The 23,416-nt window shown below is 43.6% G+C and overlaps 1 protein-coding gene across 1 annotated transcript in view; it reads left to right on the forward strand.

Annotated features, from left to right (window-relative positions):
* Positions 1-22,982, forward strand: part of SAXO2 (stabilizer of axonemal microtubules 2) — a 62,321-nt gene extending 39,339 nt beyond the window's left edge. Inside the window, exons 2-4 of the mRNA XM_040342559.1 lie at positions 7,553-7,732; positions 12,279-12,481; positions 21,020-22,982. Coding sequence (XP_040198493.1) covers positions 7,553-7,732; positions 12,279-12,481; positions 21,020-22,011 — 1,375 coding nt within the window. The 3' untranslated portion in view covers positions 22,012-22,982. The remainder of the gene's footprint in view (positions 1-7,552; positions 7,733-12,278; positions 12,482-21,019) is intronic.
* Positions 22,983-23,416: the final 434 nt, after the last annotated feature.

Consider the following 23,416-nt stretch of genomic DNA (forward strand, 5'->3'; position numbering starts at 1 on the left):
TATTTTTTGCATATTTTTCACACTTTAAAGCAGTGGTTCACCCTCAATAACAACATTCTAGCATTAAATTAAGCATAGTAGCGCAAGCTACAGTATGCCTTTATTTTATTTTTTTGCCCCGTACTCACTGTTTAATCCTATAGTGAAGATTCAGACTCCCCGCGGGGAATGGACGTTCCTATCCAGAGGGAAGATGATTGACGGCCGGCTCTGGCACGTCACGCTCCCCGAAGATAGCCGGAGTAGGTCTCGGCTCTTCACCGCGCTATACGGCGCCTGCGCAATGACTAGGCGCAGGCGCCGTGAAGAGCCAAGTCCTATTTCGGCTATTTCCGGAGAAGCGTGACGCGCCAGAGCCGGCCGTCAATCATCTTCCCTCTGGATAGGAACGCCCATTCCCCGCGGGGAGTCTGAATCTTCACTATAGGATTAAACAGTGAGTACGGGGCAAAAAAATAAAATAAAGGCATACTGTAGCTCGCGCTACTATGCTTAATTTAATGCTAGGAAAAAAAATGTATAGGGTGAACCCCCTCTTTAATGACTCAGTTTATCAAAAAAATGTATTGTTACACAAAGTTAACCCGAGTAAATACAAAATGCATTTATTAAGGCAAAAAAGCTGTCAAGAACCTGCTGGCTTTATGTGAAAAAGTAATTGCCCCCTAAACCTAATAACTGGTTGTGCCACCCTTGGCAGCAACAACTGCAATCAAGCGTTTGAGATAACTGGCAATAAATCTTTCACATTGCTGTGGAGCAATTTTGGATTTAAGTCCAGGCTTTGACTAGGCCACTCGAACCTAAATTTTGCTTTGTTTGAACCATACGGAGGTGGACTTGCTGTTGTGTTTTGTATCATTGTGCTGCTGCATATCCCAAGTCCACTTGATCTTGAGGTCACAAACTGATGGCCGGACATTCTCCTTTAGTATTTTCAGGTAGAGCTCAGAATTCATGGTTCCATCAATTATGGGAAGTCGTCCAGGTCCTGAAGCTGCAAAGCAGCCCCAGACCATCACGCTACCACCGCTATGTCTGACTGTTGGTATGATGTTCTTGTTGTGAAATGCTGTATTCATTTTATGCCAGATGTAACGGGATGCACACCTTCCAAAAATTTAAATTTCTGTCTAGTCAGTCCACAGAATATTTGCCTAAAAGTCTTGGGGATAATCAAGATGTTTTTTGGTAAATGTGAGATGAACCGTTGTGTTCTTTTTGGTCAGCAGTGGCTTTGGCCTTGGAACTCTCCCATGGATGCCATTTTTTCCAGTCTCTTTTTTATTGATGAATCATGAACACTGATCTTACCTGAGGCAAGTGAGGCCTGCAGTTCTTTAGATGATGTTCTGGGTTCTTTTATGACCTCCTGGATGAGTTGTCGTCATGATCTTGGAGTAATTTTTGTAGGTCAGCCACTCCTGGGAAGGTTCACCACTGTTCCAAGTTATCTCTATTTGTGGATAATGATTCTCCCTGTGGTTCATTGGAGTTCCAAAGCCTTAGAAATGGTTTTGAAACCCTTCCTAGACCGATACATGTGCATTACTTTTTTTCCAATCTGTTCTTGATTTTACATTTTTATTTTATTGTGGCATGATGTGTGGCTTTTTGTGATCTGTTAGCGTGCTTCACTTTGTCAGACAGCTTCTATTTTTGTGATTTCTTGATTCAACGGGTCTGGCAGTAATCAGGCCTGGGTGTGGCAAGTAGGGTTGCCAACTCATCCCTTTAAAACAGAACACATATTAATTACACAGGTTCTGAGGCTAATTTATTGCAAATAAGGCACCAAGTGAGTTTAATTACCTCCTTAATCAGCCACAGAACCTGTGTAATTAATATGTGTTCTGTTTTAAAGGGATGAGTTGGCAACCCTAGTGGCAAGTGAAATTTAACTCGGCTTTCCAAGAAATTGTGGTTAATCACAGTTCATTCATGATTCAGCATGGGAGGGTGCAATTACTTTTTTTTAAACAACTCTGTGTGTGTGTGTATATATATATAGCGTATATAGTGTGTTCATGGAGTTTTTATGAGTTCCCTCTAGCTCATTGGTTTCTCTTTAAGTTGGCACTACTATATGTACGACCAATGGCATTTAATAGACAGATGAATGTATTCAATAGGAGGCTAACAGACTCAAGTGTATGGCTTAACGTGGAACTTCAGTAATTTTTTTCATCTTTCTATCTATTAAATCTTCTGCCCTTGTTGTTTTAACTTGGCATAGTAAAAAAAAAATACTGCCAGTAAATAGCTTATATAGCCCACTTCCTGTTTCTTGTCTGGTAAAAAGCCTAGGCTTATGACATCATGTGCACAGCTCTCTCTCTCACTCCCATGAGAGTTTGCCAGGAAGGGTAGGGGAGTGAGTCATAAGAGGGCCAATGAGGTGTGCCTCTCTGTCTGTGTAAATCCAGGAAGTTGAAGCTTCAGCTGCCCACAGTTAAAATGGATGCAGCCAGAATCAGTGGAGAGAGATTTCTGCAGCATATTTCACAAGTACAGAATGACAATTATAAAATACAGTGAGGAAAATAAGTATTTGAACACCCTGCTATTTTGCAAGTTCTCCCACTTGGAAATCATGGAGGGGTCTGAAATTGTCGTCGTAGGTGCATATCCACTGTGAGAGACATAATCAATTTTTTTTTTCCAGAAATCACAATTTATGATTTTTTAACTATTTATTTGTATGATACAGCTGCAAATAAGTATTTGAACACCTGTCTATCAGCTAGAATTCTGACCCTCAAAGACCTGTTAGTCTGCCTTTAAAATGTCCACCTCCACTCCATTTATTATCCTAAATTAGATGCACCTGTTTGAGGTCATTAGCTGCATAAAGACACCTGTCCACCCCATACAATCAGTAAGAATCCAACTACTAACATGGCCAAGACCAAAGAGCTGTCCAAAGACACTAGAGACAAAATTGTACACCTCCACAAGGCTGGAAAGGGCTACGGGGAAATTGCCAAGCAGCTTGGTGAAAAAAGGTCCACTGTTGGAGCAATCATTAGAAAATGGAAGAAGCTAAACATGACTGTCAATCTCCCTCGGACTGGGGCTCCATGCAAACTCTCACCTCGTGGGGTCTCAATGATCCTAAGAAAGGTGAGAAATCAGCCCAGGACTACACGGGAGGAGCTGGTCAATGACCTGAAAAGAGCTGGGACCACCGTTTCCAAGGTTACTGTTGGTAATACACTAAGACGTCATGGTTTGAAATCATGCATGGCACGGAAGGTTCCCCTGCTTAAACCAGCACATGTCAAGGCCCGTCTTAAGTTTGCCAATGACCATTTGGATGATCCAGAGGAGTCATGGGAGAAAGTCATGTGGTCAGATGAGACCAAAATAGAACTTTTTGGTCATAATTCCACTAACCGTGTTTGGAGGAAGAAGAATGATGAGTACCATCCCAAGAACACCACCCCTACTGTGAAGCATGGGGGTGGTAGCATCATGCTTTGGGGGTGTTTTTCTGCACATGGGACAGGGCGACTGCACTGTATTAAGGAGAGGATGACCGGGGCCATGTATTGCGAGATTTTGGGCAACAACCTCCTTCCCTCAGTTAGAGCTTTGAAGATGGGTCAAGGCTGGGTCTTCCAACATGACAATGACCCGAAGCACACAGCCAGGATAACCAAGGAGTGGCTCTGTAAGAAGCATATCAAGGTTCTGGCGTGGCCTAGCCAGTCTCCAGACCTAAACCCAATAGAGAATCTTTGGAAGGAGCTCAAACTCCGTGTTTCTCAGCGACAGCCCAGAAACCTGACTGATCTAGAGAAGATCTGTGTGGAGGAGTGGGCCAAAATCCCTCCTCCAGTGTGTGCAAACCTGGTAAAAAACTACAAGAAACGTTTGACCTCTGTAATTGCAAACAAAGACTACTGTACCAAATATTAACATTGTTTTTCTCAGGTGTTCAAATACTTATTTGCAGCTGTATCATACAAATAAATAGTTAAAAAAATCATACATTGTGATTTCTGGATTTTTTTTTTGATTATGTCTCTCACAGTGGACATGCACCTACGATAACAATTTCAGACCCCTCCATGATTTCCAAGTGGGAGAACTTGCAAAATAGCAGGGTGTTCAAATACTTATTTTCATCACTGTATATGCAAAGTGGTTGGATGGAAGAAGAACGGCAAAGATATTTTTATTACAAATTATGTGAGCAGACTGCAGTTCCTCTTTAAAGTGATATTAAAGGCTCATTAAAATAGGTGTTTAGCTTTACGCATAAAATGCATGAAGGTAAAAAAAACTTGAGCCTTTACAAGCACTTTAATGTTCTCTGCCGAAGCTCTCCTAAATACTAAATATATAAGCTACATAGATAAATGTATACTGCCATAGTCAGCTAATATTCATCAGTATTTACCAGGCCCATTAATATGGTAAGTTTATACATTTTGGGTATGGGGCACACGTGGATACTCCTGTCTGCCTTCCAGTCCTGAGTACAGTCATGTGGGGGCACCTGTGTTTTTACATCTGTAGCCAAACAGTACAAAACCTATTTTAGGTACAGTGGAACCTTGGATTACGAGCATAATCCGTTCCAGGAGAATGCTTGTAATCCAAAGCACTCGCATATCAAAACGAGTTTCCCCATAGAAGTTAATGGAAACAAAGATAATTAGTTCCGCATTGACTTCTATTGCATGCAATGCTGCATGTGGCCAGAGGTGGGGGGGGGGGCGCTGAAGACACTCGGAAATACTCAGAGACAGCTCGGCTGAATTCAGAAACCCTCGGAAAAGGCTCGAAAACACTTGGGAACGCAATATTTTCAAGTGTTTCCGAGTGGTAGTGGTTCAGTGTATTTCCTTAACGGCTCCGAACCGTTCCGAGTGTCGCCGGCGCCCCTGCACCTCTGGCCAAATGCGGTACTGCACACTGCAGAAGCTTGAATTCTGCTCGTTTTGCGAGACAACACTGGCAAACCGAGTCAATATTTTAAAAAAAAAATTGCTCGTCTTTCAAAACGCTCATTAACCGCATTACTCGTAAGCCAAGGTTCCACTGCATATAGGTCCTTTAACTTTGCCGTGCTCAGTTTATTTATTGCAAGAATACATTATATTTTATTTAAAGAGGAAGTAAACCCATCGATTTAACAGTTTCAAAAAGCAGTTAAATTTCCGGCATGCCGGGATTGCTAACTGTCCCATTGGTTGTGCTCTCAACCAAACGGTCAAACCATCCAATGGCTGGTGTCATAACTGATCACATGTGCAGCACCATGGCAGTTGAAGATTAAGATTAAGATGGCAGCTTCCTTGGCTGAAAATGATAGGTGGGTTTACTTACACTTTAATGTAGAATGCACCATTAGGCCTCGTACACACGATAGGATAGCCAGAGGACAACGGTCTGAAGGACCGTTTTCATCGGTCAAAACCGATCGTGTGTGGGCCCCATAGGTTATTTAACCTTCGGTTAAAAAAATAGGAACTTGCTTTAAAATTTAACCGATGGATTGCTAACGATAGGTCAAAACCGATCGTTAGTACGCACGACCATCGGTTAAAAAACCCACGCATGCTCAGAATCAAGTCGACGCATGCTTGGAAGCATTGAACTTCGTTTTTCAGGACGTCGTTGTGTTTTACGTTACCGCGTTCTGATACGATCGGTTTTTTAACTGATGGTGTGTAGGCACGACGGACCATCAGTCAGCTTCATGGGTTAACCTAACACAACTGTCCTTCAGACCGTTGTCCTCTGGCTAACCTATCGTGTGTACGAGGCCTCAAAGTTAGGTTAAAATCCAGTACTAAGCCAAGTCAATTATAATAATATAAAAGCTACTAAAACACATGAGCATTGATATGCTTAATGGTGAATTACAGGAATTTTATATTTTATACATTGCTATAGCTTGGACCAAGTAACTGCATATACCAATATACCATACCCGGCTGATGCCCCTGGAAGCTGGAAATTACTGAAGTACACATCACTACTCCAATGATTTTTCACTTGCTTCAGGGTCCTGCGGCGATTGGCTGCCCTGCGACTTATGAACACAGGAATTGCCCATTTGGCAGTGGTGCAAGTCAGAGAATACTTTGTATTTTCAGAATCAATGCAAAGCATTCTCTGATTGGAAAAATTAAGAGGTGGGCTGGTGACGTCACATTCTACACTTCTTCCAATCAGAGGACACTTTGTATTCATGCAAGGCATGCGTGGCCAATCTCTTGTGTTCAGAACGTAGCAGGCAGCTGCTTGGCATGGGACCTGGAAGCAAGTGAAGATCACTTAAGTAGCAATGGCCAGGGGCTTTGGCCAGGTATGGCACATGTCTACCGGTAGTTACATTGGTCCAAGCTGGATCAATGTAACTATGTATAAAATATCCATACCTGGAATTCATCTTTGAGGCTGAGTTCACACTGCCACGCAGAGCGGCTCATAGCAGGGGTCCGGTGCATCCCTGTTCACCGTTTCAAGTTGATTTTGGTCTCCATTTTTGGTTGAATTTGGACCTAAACAGACCAAAAGGCACACAGGACTCCTGTGCAATTCGCTCTGCAGCTGTCCCGAAGCTGAGTGAGTGAGTGAAAAACTTTTATAGCGCAACACATGCAAACTGAATCGCCTCTGGGCGCTTGGTATTCATTCCTGAGTAAACGTTTTAACCTCAGAAGAGATGGGTTTTGATCTTTCTCCTGAAGGCCAAGTGGTTCCCCTCCAATTGGATGGTGGTTGGTAGAGCGTTCCACAGTCTAGGTCCTTGGACTGCAAATCTTCGTTCTACTTTGGACTTGTATATGGCTTTGGGTATCTGGAGTAGATTTTGGTTGGTGGATCGCAGAACACGATTGGGGTTGTGAGCTTTTAGTTTTTCGCATAGATATTGGGGGGCGTTTCCTTGGATACACCTATGCGTTAGGCAGAGTGCCTTGAAAGTGATTCTGTCTTTTACTGGCAACCAATGAAGGGATCTCAGAGAAGGTGAGATTGATTCCCATGTTTTTTTCCCAGTCACTAGTTGAGCGGCCGTGTTTTGAACGACTTGCAAACAAATGATTTGGTAATTGGGGAGTCCGAGATAGAGGGCATTTGCATAGTCGAGTCTGGAATTGATGATTGTTCCTACCATGACTGCTATGTCTTCTTTTGGGATAAAGGGGGTGAGTCTGCGTAGTAGGCGCAGCAGATGGTACGATCCACTGACCCTATTTGTGCATCCATTGTCATGTTAGTGTCGAAAATGACTCCGAGACTTTTGACTTTGGTGCTAGGGGTGATGGTTTTCCCCAGAATGGGCGGGGGTGTCCATGTTGTTGCGGGATGATTTTTTCGGTTGGCGTGAAACAGGAGAAGTTCTGTTTTTGAGCCGTTGAGATTGTGTGAACCCAATCCATCCAATTCACAATATTGGAAACCCAGCCTAACACATCTAACTTCTACGTAGTTCTGTCCTGGCCCATTTATCATATAGCATTTACCATATAAGGTTTTAAAGTAATTTGTGGTCACAATGTTCTTCATCGTTAAATCTTTTTGTTTCCTGCAGGCGCCACCGATGCCCACATATTCCTACAAAGATTTTTGACAAATCTGGACAACCTTGTGTACTGACTGAATATGTGGAGAAATACCCTCAGTATGATAATGTACAACCACCAAATAGCATGAAACCAAGGCATGAGTACCAAGGAAACCGTGGAAAAATGGAAGGAGTAACAACATTTAAGTAATGTTTTTGAATGCTTTATTTGTAATTGTAAAGAATAATACAGCCTTCACTATAAAAGCCCAACTCCAGGCACCAAAAAATATATATCCTTGCACAGGGCCCCTGCACTGGTTTAATGCAGTTTGCGGGGGCTCACGGCAAAGGTAGATATTATCTCATTTCCAGAGTTGGGTTTTAATCACGTGAACATTAAATTGTGTGTTGATTCTTTTAGACTGGGGTCTCCATTGTTTATAAACAAAGAGTCAGTTTACTGATCTTCGGAGGTTGAACTGTGGCCAGTGGGAGTAGACAATGCCTCAATCTTGGTGGTCAGCGAGAGTAAAAAAAACTGTGACACCTGTGGTCAGTAAGAGGAGGAATATTAGTGGGAGGAATAGTGCCCCATTATTGGCATTAATGGGAGGAATAGCACCCCATCATTGGTGTCAGTGTGAGGAATAGTGCCTCATATCAGTGGGAAAAATACATTTCCAAGGGCTGGATAAAGGCAAGCAAAGGGCCACATCTGGCCTGTGAGACACAGTTTGGAGACCACTTTTTTAGACAACAGGCAAAGGGAGTGCAATAATGTCTTATGCTCCGACAGCAAAAGTCCGATGTGAGCTTTTGAACGGAAATTCCGACCGTGTGTATGCTCCATCGGACTTTTGCTGTCGGAATTTACGCCAGCAAAAGATTGAGAGCTGGTTCTCAATTTTTCTGACGGAAAAAAATTCCTATCGGAAAATCCGATGGTCTGTAGCAATTTCGACCATTGCTCAGAAACAATTTGACGCATTGTCGGAAGCATTGAACTTAATTTTCTTGGCTTTTCGTAGTGTTGTACGTCACCGCGTTCTTGACGGACAAAAGTTCAGAGAACTTTTGTGTGACCGTGTGTATGCAAGCCAAGTTTGAGCGAAATTCCATCAGAAAAACCATCCAAGGTGTACGGGGCATAAGTTTATTCAATTCATTATTGCTATGCTAAGAAGATGGATCTAAAGAGAGACACTTGCTTGTGTCTTCTGGATTTAAAACTGGCTTCTCAATACACTTAAAGTGGTTGTAAACCTCAAACATTAAAAATTAAGAAAGCATATCCCTCTAGAGCATGGGTCTTAAAACTACGGCCCTCCACTTGTTCAGTAACTACAATTCCCATCATGCCTAGTCATGTCTGTGAGTTTTACAATGTCTCATGGGATGTGTAGTTTTACAACAGCTGGAGGGCCGTAGTTTGAGGATCCCTGCTCTAGAGTGTGTGCTTGTCTGCACGAAGAGCACCAAGTGTAATTTCTGTCTGCTGCTTTGTTCCTCTGCTATCACCACGAATCACTTCTGACAATTTTCCTTGACACCAAAAGACCTCCAGCTGATTAACAGCCTCAGCTCTGTTTCTGTGTGGAAGGGAGTGGTCACTTCCTTCCAATCAGGTTACAGAGCTCTCCTCACTGAGCTCTGCAGTGTGTAGTTTCAGCTCTCCGCCCCGTTTTCTGAACTTTCAGAAAAGCTTTAAAAATTCATCACTTTAAACAGATGTGGAAAAGAGAAGACTGTAGCTAGACAGGTACAACTTAAGTAGGAGGGTTTGTTTCATCACTGTGTATCATCTGAGGCCAGTCATGTATGGGTTTACAACCACTTTAAAGGAAATCTCCACTGAGAAGAATATTGCAGCCATTGCTGACCACCTTTTGGAAATGCTAGTTGCCTGACTGTCTTATTGATACTTTGGCCTAATTTCTTTCTGTGTAAATGACCTGGAACAAGCATGTAGATCAGGAACGTCAGAGTGAAGCCAGGACCCCTGATCTACATATTTGTTCCATGCCTGTGACTCAACATGTGCAAGAGCATGACAGCTAACTAATTTGCATTTTCAGATGGGGAGCTCAGCAATAGCACACTGTATACTTAAAGCTGAACTCCAGGCAGATATAAATGATGCACCTCTGGATACATTAATACATATTTATGTGTATTTTTTAAATGTAATCAGTGTAACTACAGTACCTTAGTTTGTCTTGCGATCTACTGTATAGTAGAGTTCAGATTGGGGAAGAAAGAAGCAGCAGAAGGAGCCAAGCAGTTGTGCTGCACAGCCTGCACTGCAAGGAGTGACTAATGGATGAGCTGATCAGTGTGCCGCTTCTCCTTTTAATGTCCAGTCACAGGCTGGAGGAGGGACAAGGCCTGTACATGTGACTTAAAGCCGGAGTTCACCCGAAAAAAAAATTTAACATTAGATTTAGGCTAATTAAGGGGAGCAGAAACCGGTATTTTTTTTTTAAATCAATGCCGTACTTACCGTTTTAGAGATAGATGTTCTCCCGCCGCTTCCGGGTATGATCTTCGGGACTGGGCATTCCTATTTGATTGACAGCCTTCCGACGGTCGCATACAGCGCGTCACCAGTTGCCGAAAGAAGGCAAACGTCGGTGCGGCTCTATACGGTGCCTGCGCACCGACGTTCGGCTACTTTCGGAGACTCGTGACGCGCTGTATGCGACGGTCGGAAGGCTGTCAATCAAATAGGAACGCCCAGTCCCGCAGCCCATACCCGGAAGCGGCGGAGAAGATCTATCTCTAAAACGGTAAGTACGGCATTGATTTAAAAAAAAATACCCGTTTCTGCTCCCCTTAATTAGCCTCAATCTAATGTTAAACATTGATTTTTTGGGTGAACCTCCACTTTAACTGCAAAAACATTTGGTTTTCTGCATTGCCAGGGCTGTGCTGTGTCCCAGACCTGTGTAAATCTCAGGAGTGGATGAACAATGATACAAAACCTTTGGCTGGAAAAATTACTCATACATTTAATTAATTTAATCTGTTTAATGTAGCTGTTTGCCTGGAGTTAAGCTTCACATTAGCTATAGACAATAGACTGCAGCAGAATGTATATATGATAAGGCCTCTGTGCTGTGCACATAGTAGTGTAGTATAGCATTACTGGCTCCAAACATCTAAGAAGACCAGTAAGATTTTTATAAAAAATCCATCAAGGGGCCCCGTAGATGTATGAAGGTCCTCAAAGATATTGGCCCAGATTCTTAAAGGACTTACGACGGCGCATCGCCATGTACGCCGTAGTAAGTCCTAATCCGACCCGTCGTATCTATGTGTCTGATTCTTAGAATCAGTTACACATAGATATCCATTAGATCCGACAGGCGTAAGTCTCTTACGGCGTCGGATCTAAACTGCATTTTTTTTTGACGGCTAGGTGGTGCTTCCGTCGAATTCCGCGTTGAGTATGCAAATTAGCTAGATGCACGAATTCCCGAACGTACGCGCGGCCGACGCAGTAAAGTTACAACGTTTACGTTAGGCTTTTCCCGGCATATAGTTGCCCCTGCTATATGAGGCGCAGCCAATGTTAAAGCGGGAGTTCACCCAAAAATCAACTTTCTGCAGTTAGATCCAGCATACTGCTGACATCTGCAGTATGCTGGTCTTTTTATTCTTATTTTGGTACTTATCGTTTCAGCAGTATTTCTTGTATGGCTCCGAGCGGGGAATCCTTCGGGGAATGGGCGTTCCCGAAGGCAAGCAAGTTGATTAACGTCGTCACGGCTTCCGAAAACAGCCGAGGTGACACTTGGCTGTTTACGGCGCCTGCCGTGTAGAGCTGACTGCGCAGGCACCGTAAATTGCCGAGCGTCACTCGTGTATTTTCGGAAGCCGTGACGCGCTATCGAAGGCTGTCAATCAACTTGCTTGTCTTGAAGGGAACGCCTATACCAGGAAGTAATCCCCGCTCGGAGGCATAGAAGAATTACTGCTAAAACGATAAGTACCAAAAAAAAAAAAAAGACCAGCATACTGCAGATGTCAGCAGTATGCTGGATCTAACTGCAGAAAGTTGATGTTGGGGTGAACTCCCGCTTTATATATGGCCGTCGTTCCCACGTCGACATTTGAAAAAGTTACGTTGTTTGCGTAAGTCGTTCGTGAATGGGGCTGGACGTCATTTACGTTCACCTCAAAACCAATGACGTCCTTGCGGCGTACTTTGAAACAATGCACACTGGGAAATTCCACGGACGGCGCATGTGCCGTTCCGCAAAAACGTCAATCACGTTGGGTCACAGTAGTTTAACATAAAACACGCCCCCTCCTTCCACATTTGAATTAGGTGGGCTTACGCCAGCCGATTTACACTACGCCGCCGCAACCTACAGGGCAAGTGCTTTGAGAATACAGCACTTGCCCGTGTAAGTTGCGGAGGCGTAACGTAAATCAGATACGTTACGCCCGCACAATTTTACGCGGCTGTACGTGAATCTGCCCCATTCTTCCTAAAATCTGCAGATATCAGGGATAAGGTGATGGGGGGGGGGGGGGGGTAATTGTCTTGTATCTAAATACATTTCATGAATTTAATTACAAAAAAACATGCATTTTACCGTATGTACAGTATAGATAGATAGCAAGAAGTATAATGTATAACAGTACAATAGGAATCCTTTGGGTATCATTTCAAATATACAATTTATTCATTCGGAATCACTTAATTTCTGAAGTATGTTTTGTATTAAACATATGTATGTTTCAGATCAGATTATATCCCATATGATGTAACAAACCGCCCCGTACGTCCTCATCAAGAATATGAACCAAAGCCAGGACATATTGAACTTGGGACAACCTATAACCGAGATTTTAATGCTCATAAAATAGAACCAGTGGGACCTGCACGTCCGGTAGAAAACAGAAAAATTTACGTGGGAAAGTTTGACACAAACCCTACTTATAAAGGTAAGTCAATCAACCTGGGGGTAATTGCAGTTTCAGGATATACCTAAAGCATGTCATACATGTATCAAAATGTGTCTGGTTCAGCAAGAACCAGCTGAGTTTCAATCCATGTATGGGCAGGGTGGTTGTACAGAAGTCGATCTACCGATCTGATTTTCCCTACTTTATAAGCGCCACCGGCTATAGCAGGCAGTGCGGATTATTATGTATTCTGACAGTGGGGAAGTCTCTCCGCTGTCCAAATACAATAGCTCAGGGGGGAGGATTCCCCCATCCACATTGAGTGTGCGGATGGGGAATTCTAGTCACTTTTTGTTCAGCCCACTGGTTAAGTGAAAAAAATTACTATTGGCTTCTTAAGGCCTCAGTTTTTACTAGGGATGGGCGAACGGTTCGGCCCGAGCATAAGTTCAGGCCAAACTTTGGTTGTTTGGGTATTCTGGCGAACACTGAACAATATGCTGAGTTTGAGGAAAATTTTAAAGCTGCGGAACCCCATTAAAGTCTATGGGACACTAACATGAAAAACCGTCTGGTATGGATTTTTGGGGAGACCCTACACCATTTATTTTAAAATTTTGGTGCAGGGTTCCCCTTAAAATCCATACCAGACCTGAAGGGTCTGGTATGGAATTTGGGGGGACCCCCACGCAATTTTTTTAAAAACTTGGGTTCGGGGGTTCCCCTTAATATTCATACCAGACCCAAAGGTCCTGGTAATGGAGGGGGGGGGGGAAACCCATGCTGTTTTTTAAATGACTTTTATCTGTATTGCAGGACCCAACAATTCATTATAGCCACGAGTAGTTTTAAATGACTTTTTTCTTTTTAGAAATGTAATTTTGCTGCAGGGACTGTTCTAAAAATGGGAAACATGCGCCACTTTACAGGCATACTATAGAACCCCCCCCCCCCCCCAGGTACGAAATTTTAAGGAAAATTTGACTTTTATTGTTTCACTTTAAAGCGGATCTCCACTCTAAAGTGGAGTCCCGCTGATCGGAACCCTCCCCCCCTCCGGTGTCACATTTGACACCTTTCAGGGGGGAGGGGGGTGCAGATACCTGTCTACAGACAGGTATCTGCACCCACTTCCGGCCCTACGATACGGGCAAAGGACGGGTTTTTCCTCCGCTTCCCGTCGCCCCCCCCGTTGTATGCTGGGAACACTCGGCTCCCAGCACACAGCGGGAGCCAATCGGCGGGCGCAGCGCGACTCGCGCATGCGCCGTAGGGAACCGGGCAGTGAAGCCGGAGCGCTTCACTTCCTGGTTCCCTCACCGTGGATGGAGGGGGGAGCAGCAGGGTGACGAGCGATCGGCTCGTCATCTGCTGCGATCACCGCTGGACTCCAGGACAGGTAAGTGTCCTTATATTAAAAGTCAGCAGCTGCAGTATTTGTAGCTGCTTGCTTTTAATATAGTTTTTTAGTGGCACATCCGCTTTAAGCATTATAAAAATCACTTCTCCCGAAAAAAGTTTTTAAAACCTTTTTTGCATTGATACATGTCCCCTGGGGCAGGACCCGGGTACCCAAACACTTTTTATGACAATAACTTGCATATAAGCCTTTAAATTAGCAATTTTGTCAGGACCCGACAATTCATTACAGCCGCGATCAGTTTTAAATTACTTTTTTTCCTCTAGAAATGTCTTTTTTCTGCAGGGACTGTTCTAAACACGGGAAAAAAATGCGCCACTTTACAGGCATGCTATAGACACCCCCTGGCATGAACTTTAAAGGAATATTTCACTTTTATTGTTTCACTTGCATTATTTAAATCACTGCTCCCGAAAAACATCAGTTTTTAAAACTTATTTTTGCATTGATACATGTCCCCTGGGGCAGGACCCGGGTTCCCAAACACTTTTTATGACAATACCTTGCATATTAGCCTTTAAAATTAGCACTTTTTTTTTTGATTTTTCATGTTCGTGTCCCATAGACTTTAACAGTGTTTGCGTGTTCGAACAAATTTTTTGCCTGTTCAGCAAGTTCTGGTGCGGACCGAACCGGGGGTGTTCGGCCCATCCTTTTTTTTTACTATGGGAATGGTTCACATATATGCATGGCAGTTTAATGTGGCTTAAGGGTAACTTGGAAAGAACACCGATCTTTTAATTTACATGCTTGAGAGATACCATAAGACTGTATGTGGGGTTACAGATTAGTACAACAAACAATTGTTATGACATCACATATTTTGAATGTGGTAAAAAAAAAAATCACTTTTACATTAAGCTTTGCTTAAAGTGGATGTAAACCCACTCTCATCCCTTCTAAACTACTGCCATAGTACTGATCTATAAGGATATAGATGCCTCCTGCATGTATCCTTACCTGTCAAATGTCTCCCCTCTGTCTGTTATAAGAACTGAAAAACTGCATATTCTGTGGGTGGATCTGTTGTCTGGAGCTCGGTGGGTGGAGTCGTGATGTCAGTAGACTCCCCGCCCACCTCTACACTCCCCTTACACTAAATTCTGCTATGATCACTAACATCCAGTCAAAATCCAGAAAAGTAACCACATGACTTCAGAAAAGAAGTGGGGGTGGGAATAGCAAAATAATGCCTGTCTCCAGGCTAGTGCATGAGATATGTAAATAACCTGTCACTCACAGTAAGGGGCGGAACGAACTAAGGTTTTTCTCTGTAAGTCTGTTTTATTTCACTGAACAATAAAAGAGGATTACTCAGAGCTGGATTAACTCTGTGTGGCAAGACTGGGCACAGATGATAGGAAATCTTATACTGTACATTGTGACATCAAAAAATAAAAATCAGGAATACACAGTAGCTCCTAAATCAAATTAATTTGAACTTGAAATAAGGTATTTTTTAGGTAGTTTTGGTTGCGTCCTTATTGTTATGGAGATGTTTGTCTAGCCCCAAACTGCATTTAATACTTTTTGGTTTGTCCCCCTGACTTTTATTGGAATAAAGTTGTGTCTGGACCTCTTAGCAGTGGTGTGCCGCTTTAATTTTCATTTTTTTTAGCAAGCAGTAACAGGCCTTAATTGATCTATGAAAGTAGCAGCTACAACAGATCTAACAGCTAGCTATAAGAAGGTTCCTCTTAAAAAATAAAGCTAAAGCCCTCAACTTCAAAAATTGAACAGTGGCACATTGTATAGTTTGTGATCTTTTTTTCCCCGCAGTACAACACTGCTTTTGTCTTAAACTAAAATTACAAAAATCAGAAAAACATTTCAAAACTACATACCCACCACTTTCTCTGAGCCCTATCTTATCTCTACAACCCCTAGAATATAAAAAATCTAGGCCCAGATTCTGAAAGGACTTACGATGGCGCAGCGCCATGTACGCCGTCGTAAGTCTTAATCCGAGCCGTCGTATCTATGCGTCTGATTCTTAGAATCAGTTACGCATAGATATCCATTAGATCCGACAGGCGTAAGCCTCCTACGCCGTCGGATCGTAACTGCATTTTTCCGCTGGCCGCTAGGGGCGTGTAAGCTGATTTACGCGTTGAAATATGTAAATCAGCTAGATACGCGAATTCACGAACGTACGCCCGGCCGACGTAGTAAAGTTATGACATTTACGTTAGGCTTTTCCCGGCGTATAGTTTTCCCTGCTATATGAGGCATAAGTGCGGCGTACCAATGTTAAGTATGGCCGTCGTTCCCGCGTCGAAATTTGAAAAAGTTACGTTGTTTGCGTAAGTCGTCCGTGAATGGGGCTGGAAGTCATTTACGTTCACTGGGAAATTCCACGGACGGCGCATGCGTCGTTTGGGAAAAACGTCAATCACGTCGGGTCACAGTAGATTTACATAAAACACGCCCCCCTGATCCAAATTTGAATTAGGCGGGCTTACGCTGGCCGATTTACGCTGCGCGCCGCAACTTACGGAGGAAGTGCTTTGAGAATACAGCACTTGCCCGTCTAAGTTGCGGAGGCGTAGCGTAAATCGGATACGTTACGCCGCCGCAAAGATACTGCATTCTACAAGAATCTGGGCCACAGACTTTATGCTGCGGATACATTGTGTGGCATCTTTACAGTGCCAGAGAATCACAATAGGCCTCAAACTCTGAGGTAAAATACAGGATTTTGCAAGGGAATATTTGCTTCAATTTTCACTTGACTTCAATCATCATATCATTTGTCAATGTGGTGTAGCATTAGCCATAAAACTTGCAGAAGGGGACTGGCTCCATGAGCTAGAATGAGAGCACCTTAAAGCGGGAATTCACCCATAAAACAATTTTTCCCCTTAGATGGATGCTCGTTTTGTCTAGGGGAATCGGCTAGTTGTTTTAAAATATGAGCCGTACTTACCGTTTTCGAGATGCATCTTCTCCGTCGCTTCCGGGTATGGGTCTTCGGGAGCGGGCGTTCCTTCTTGATTGACAGTCTTCCGAGAGGCTTCCGATGGTCGCATCCATCGCGTCACTAGTAGCCGAAAGAAGTCGGTGCGGCGCTATACTGCGCCTGCGCACCGACGTTCGGCTTCTTTCGGAAAATCGTGACGCGATGGATGCGACCGTCGGAAGCCTCTCGGAAGACTGTCAATCAAAATAGGAACGCCCAGTCCCGCAGCCCATACCCGGAAGCGGCGGAGAAGATGCATCTCGTAAACGGTAAGTACAGCTCATATTTTAAAACAACTAGCCGATTCCCCCAGACAAAATGAGCATCCATCTAAGGGGAAAAAGTGTTCTGTACGGGTGAACCCCCGCTTTAAAATCCAGCAATTTTCCTAGCCATCATTAAGATGTTGGATATGGAGATTGTGGAAATTTTTACTAGCCGAAGAAGAGACACCTGCCTTGGGAAGGATGCTACTGGAGACACTAATGTGTGTGTAGAAGAATTCTGCTGAGGTTTAAGCAGCCCCCCCCCCCTCGGGTAGCACAATGACCCTCTTCCCCACTTGATGTGGCATAGCCTAAGCCTTTGAAATCCCGTGTGATGCTTCCCTCCCTGTTACTAGATGCTACAGATTTTCTGGAAAACACAGTAGGTGAATCTTGTGGTGGGGGAGTAGGGTTGCAGAAAGGGAGAATTTAGTAAGATTAGTGGGTTCTTTTGCTCCCACTGAGCTCTGTGGTGCAGTCATGTTTTTCCTAATGCTTTGGGTACCCAAACTCCTGGTACTTTTACGAGTACAAGCTGCCCCTAGACAAAATCCTCCTTGGCTGCTGAGTGCCTATGACTCAGAATTGTCCTTCTCTCCAAATGGTAGCACTTACAGACAGTCATCTACCTCATTATCTGCCTCTTCCTCATTGCTAGGGGTCACTAAACTCCAGCTGCTGGAACATAATTGTCTTTTGCTGATAAATGTGTAGTAAGAATTGCTGCCTACTCCCGACCAGCAGATAAACAGTGAGGAGTGTCCTCAGCCTACATGTCTCCACTAGACCACGTTCCCCCGACACATTTCACCCCTTGCTGCTACCTTCCTTATGTTACTTGAATGCTGCGTGGCTGAATTCTTCTCTCCCTCTATGGTCATGGCACTACCTTCCAAACCCTCAATAACTGTAAGGAAAAAAACATATGCATGACCAAGATCATCCTCTTGCAGCACGTTAGTGCTTGTGTGATTTAATAGTACTCGGTCTAGCGAGACAAGATCACGTTAGCCTGGCCAGGAGATCACTTCATTGGCTCCCTATCGAGCAGAGAGTGATCTTTAAAACGCTCTGTATCTTCTTTCGTGCATACTGGGGACAGGGTCCCAAGTACTTACACAGCTTGGCGGTGCACTATGAACCCTCGCGCCCATTAGGATCCAAGACCCAACATTTAGCCACAGTTATTCCATCTAAACTTTCTTCCATGGGAGGCAAACGACTCCAGAGTAGGGGTGCCATGCTGTGGAATGCCCTCTCCTTGGAACTTAAGATGACACCTAACCTGCTCCTCTTCAGAAAAAAACTGAAGACGGAGCTGTTCGTCCAGGCTTATGGATAAATTTATTTTTTTCTTTTCCCTCTCACAGTCCGCCCCCTCATTGAAGGGGCCACTTGCCCCCCTAATAACCATGATCCCGGAACGGCCCTGACTATTAAGACATCTATGATGTCTTCTACCCCTCTTCTAGTATCCCCACTGCCCCTTTTTCTTTTCAATTTTTTTTCTCTTGCACTCCACGGCTCTTTTCTCTTGCTCCCCTAAGGGCTGGATACCCTTTCCTTTCACCGCCCTCTCTTCTCTTTCCTCTCTCTTCCTCACCACAGATTGATTCAAAGTAACATCTCACCAGCGGCGCTTAGACGCTCACTTCACAGTGGGCATTTGGCGCCTAAATAAGCTCAAAAATCAATCAATCAATTAGTTGAGACACAGCAGCGGCGCCATTGACTCCAGCTGCTGTCAATCAAAGTTAGTTAGCCAATAAGGAGTGAGAGGGGGCGGGCCAAACCACATCTTTGTGCCTGAATGGATACACGGGGCCAGGAGAGCCAAAGCGGGACCTGAGAAGAGGAGGATCAAGGGTACTCTGTGCAAAACTAACTGCACAGGGCAGGTAAGTATAACATATTTGTTGTTTTTATTTAAAAAAACAGGACTTTACAATCACTTTGACTCCTACACAGCTTTTTTTTTAACCTTGCAATTTTTTTTTATAAAATAACCACTACAAGGGAGCCCCACAACTAAATATCTACTACAGTTGTTGAACAGTCTTTGAACTGTGAATGGGGGGGGGGGGTGTTATACAAGAATATGTAGCCCACCACACTGCAATCCACAGTAATTTAGTGTACTATAGCATGGTGTAGCACCTTACAACAGCTAACTCCAGCAAAAACCAATGGCTGCTGGGAACCCACCCTTTTATAGTGAGGGTGCTGGTGTATAGCAAAGGTCTATTATTGTCCATTCTAACCCCGCTGATCACAGTTTAAAGATCAGACAGGGCATTTGGGCTACTTTAAACCTCACTCTTTCACCATAAATTTACCATAGCCATACACCTCATGCTGAGAACTGTTGAGAACTGTTGTAAAAAATGTGCTGACCCACCACCGATAGAAGTGCAGGCTTACTGGATGTTTTGAACTCAGGGGAACATACGTTTCCGTGAGTCAAATAAGGCTTGTGTTATCAACCAACAGGGTGGAAACTTGGAAATCCTCGGTGGTTAAACCATATGACATCCAGACATTCGTAAGGACACAATTCACAGGGAGGGATGATTCAACAGTGAATGGTATCAAACTCACGCAGCTCCAGCACTGCACAGGGCTTGTCTCTGGGGCTGTCAGCATAGAGAGCGAGAGAGAGAGAGGGCTATTGGTGGGCTACTCTTCGGCGAGCCATAAAGATCTTCAAATGCATACTCCCCAAATGCTACCCGGCAGTACACACCATACACAATATAAATGTGAAAGCGCACTATAACCCTCCAAGTGTACCTCTTTTATGTCTGTTATGAATTATATGAGAATTATTTTGTATTCTTGTTCCAGAAGTTATTCTGTGACCATTTGTCACTTTAATCCAATCATCATTGTGGCAAAAATTGTGTCAAGGCAGATAGCGATATTTTCCTAGATAATGGTCGAAGGTTTGAAAGTTTGCAAAACTTTCAGAGGGTGGAAGACGGAGCAGATCTGTCGGAGGCAGACTTCCATACTCTCCTGAATGCAGTAGGTGGCCCTGCCTGCTGCCTACCTTGAATCAACATCATGGCATTTAGTTTAGGGATGGTTATTCCATTTTGATTTAGATGGCCTTTGTCACAGCTCTTAAGAACTAGTGGTTCTCTATGTTTAAAATTGGTGGTGAAATAAGTGGTGATGCACACAACCAACTTGATGAAATTAACTTTGCATCAGAGGCCCCCCATCATGTCAGAGTCTCCCTTCACGTCAGAGGCACCCCAACACATCAGAGGCCCACCTATTATTTCAAAGTCACCCAATACAGAGTCCTTCTATCCCATGAGAGGCCCCCCATCACATCATAGTCTCCTCTTCACCACAGAGTCCCCCTCATTACAGAATCCTCTCATCACATAATAGCCCCATCACAGAGCCCACCAATCACATAGTTCTTCACCATAGGCCCTCCCAATAACACAGTTCTCTCTTCACAGCAAAACCCTACTTTTTGGCTCCAGCAGTGCATCAGAGGGTGGGAGGTGAAGCAGGTCTGGAGGAGGCAAACTTGCATTCTCTACTGAATGCTGGGGGGAACCCTACCTGCCACCTACCTTTTGAGCAGTGTCATGTGTTGCCATAGTGCAGGCGAGCCAGCCACCAAAACCATATCAAGAAATTACATGCTTATCCTGCCCTAGAGCTTCATTAGCTTTTATGGTGCTGGCGACTGGTCTCCCTGCATCATAGCAATTCATGATGCTAATCCAGGACAAACTTGGTACTTTGCTCATGGTACCCCAGGGAACTCAATAATACTGAAGTTGAGAAAGTAGTATATGCAAATAATATGCTATAATTCAGTGAGCAAAGCATACAGTTGTACAATGTTTCTTTATCTGGCTTCATAAAATTACTATCTTTAATAAAAAGTGTTATGTTTTTACTTTTTTAAGATGACTACAGAGCATGGGATATCAGTAAAAGAGAACTTGCTAAACAGGAACATACTTACCAACCTCCTACTGTTAAATTTGGAAATTCAACTACATTCCAAGATGACTTTTTTCTAAAGGAAATAATGCCAAGAGAAAGTTTTAAGCCTGGTGTAGCAAAACGCAATAGCATGCCTTTTGATGGTACCACAAACCATCGTACTTCTTTTGTTCCTCATGAAATTGAGCCAAGGCATCAAAGACCGAAACAAGAATATAAACCCAGTAGTCAACCATTTGATGATCTTACCACTCATCGCATCAATTTCAAGGGCACACTTGGAGAAGTAACAAAAAGCTGCAGACCTGATTATAGTAAAGTTGGTAGCAATGCTCGATTTCAAGGCAGCACTGAATTCCGTGATAGTTTTCAGCCTTGGTCAGTAGCTCCAACTCAAGTTCAGAAATCTTATGAATATGTTCCACCTACTACGCACATGGAGGTGGACACTACATCTCATCTGGCTTATGTGCCACACCACCTCAGCTATGTAGCCCCAATGCGCCCAGTCTCCCATGGAAGAAGGAGCAACGTTCCCTTTAAGGGAAGTTCTACAATGAAAGAAGATTTTCAACCTTGGGAAAGTAAGCGTCAAGAGATGATCAAGCGGGATCATGAAATTCCAAAGGCTGTAGGAAAATTTGATGACCTGACAACTTTTAAATCGCATTACCTACCCCATGAGTTACATCCTACTCAGAGTTTCAAGCCTACAAATGCAGCTCTGCACAGTTCTGCTCCATTCCAAAGTGGCACCATGTATCGTTCTGATTATACATCCAAGAAAAATGAAGTCTGCCCTGCAAATTACAAATCTCCCCCAGGTTATGCCTTTGAAAGCATTGATGGCCGAGGCCACAAGATGTTCAGAAAAATCCTTACTCCTGAAGTGAATTCATTTTTGCACAGAAATGAAGACAACCTTGCTAGAGCTATTGCAGTTATCTCTTAATTCAGAACAAAACTTAGCTTTTAATTTACTAAAAAATTCTTTATGATCTTACTTGGTATTTGTGTGTTTTCTTAAAAAATCCAACCTAATGGTAAAATTAACAATAATATATAATTTTTTTACTGCATGTTTGAAGTAAACACAGACTTGCTGAGCGAATCATTAACATAGACCAATTATATAATTTTGCTAGAGGTCACCAAAAGAATAAAATTGTAAATTATAGGTGAGCGTAGAGTGACTACAGATACTGAAAGGATTAGTTCACTTTAAAAAAAAAATGAAGAAGGTGAACTAACACCATGCACCCTCCCCATTCGTGCAGCTACCTCTCTACTTACCCCTGTGGGTGATGAGTTTTCCATGCCCGTGCAGCTGGTGCAGTGGTCCAGGAGATGTGAAATCCCTACTCTACTAGCTCTTCTTTCTGCAGGGCTTCTGGGACTATTTAGTGATGCTGATCGGTCAGTGCCGACACAAAGCATCACTAATCTGTCCCAGAAAATCTGCAGAAAGAAGAGGGAGAAGATTAGGAATTTCAAATCTTCAGGCCTCTGCAATGGCTGTGTGGCCACTGGCAACTCATCATCCATGGAGGTAACTACAGTGGGGAACGAGAAAAGAGGGGGTGAATGGTGTTAATGAGAAATTCTCATTTGAATAACATGCATACTGTGTGCCAAATGTCAATTTAAAGGACCTATGACGCCAGGCTTTCTGCTTCTGTCGAGGGCAATAGTTTGAGACACTTCTGAGCAATGCTGTATTCTGGCCTTGGCCAATAAGTCCCAAGCCTAAGGCAGCCCTTTGCAGGTGGGCAGCACGGAAAGAGTTCCCGCCGGCTTGACTACTTCTAGCCGTGAAGAAAACAAAACTAGGGCACCGCATTGCTTTGTGGGTGAAAAATTGAGCACTGAACCGAATGCTATTTTACTTTATTCCTTTGCTGATCTCCATTAAAAAAAACAAAATAATAGCTTGCAATATAAGGCCCGGATTCAGAAAGACTTACGACGGGCGTATCAGTAGATAGGCCGTCGTAAGTCCGAATCCGCGCCGTCGCAACTTTAAACGTATGCTCAAACTGAGATACGCTTAAATGTTGCTAAGATACAACCGGCGTGAGTCTCCTACGCCGTCGTATCTTAACTGCATATTTACGCTGGCCGCTAGGGGCGTGTACGCTGATTTACGCCTAGAATATGTAAATCAGCTAGATACGCCTATTCACGAATGTACGCCCGGCCGTCGCAGTACAGATACGCCGTTTACGTAAGGCTTTTTTCGGCGTAAAGTTACCCCTGCTATATGAGGCGCATATGGACGTCGGGACCGCGTCAAATTTTCCGTCGATTACGTCGTTTGCGTAAGTCGTTCGCGAATAGGGCTGTGCGTAATTTATGTT

This window comes from Rana temporaria, chromosome 3 (genome assembly GCF_905171775.1).
Source record: "Rana temporaria chromosome 3, aRanTem1.1, whole genome shotgun sequence".
Lineage (NCBI taxonomy): Eukaryota > Metazoa > Chordata > Amphibia > Anura > Ranidae > Rana > Rana temporaria.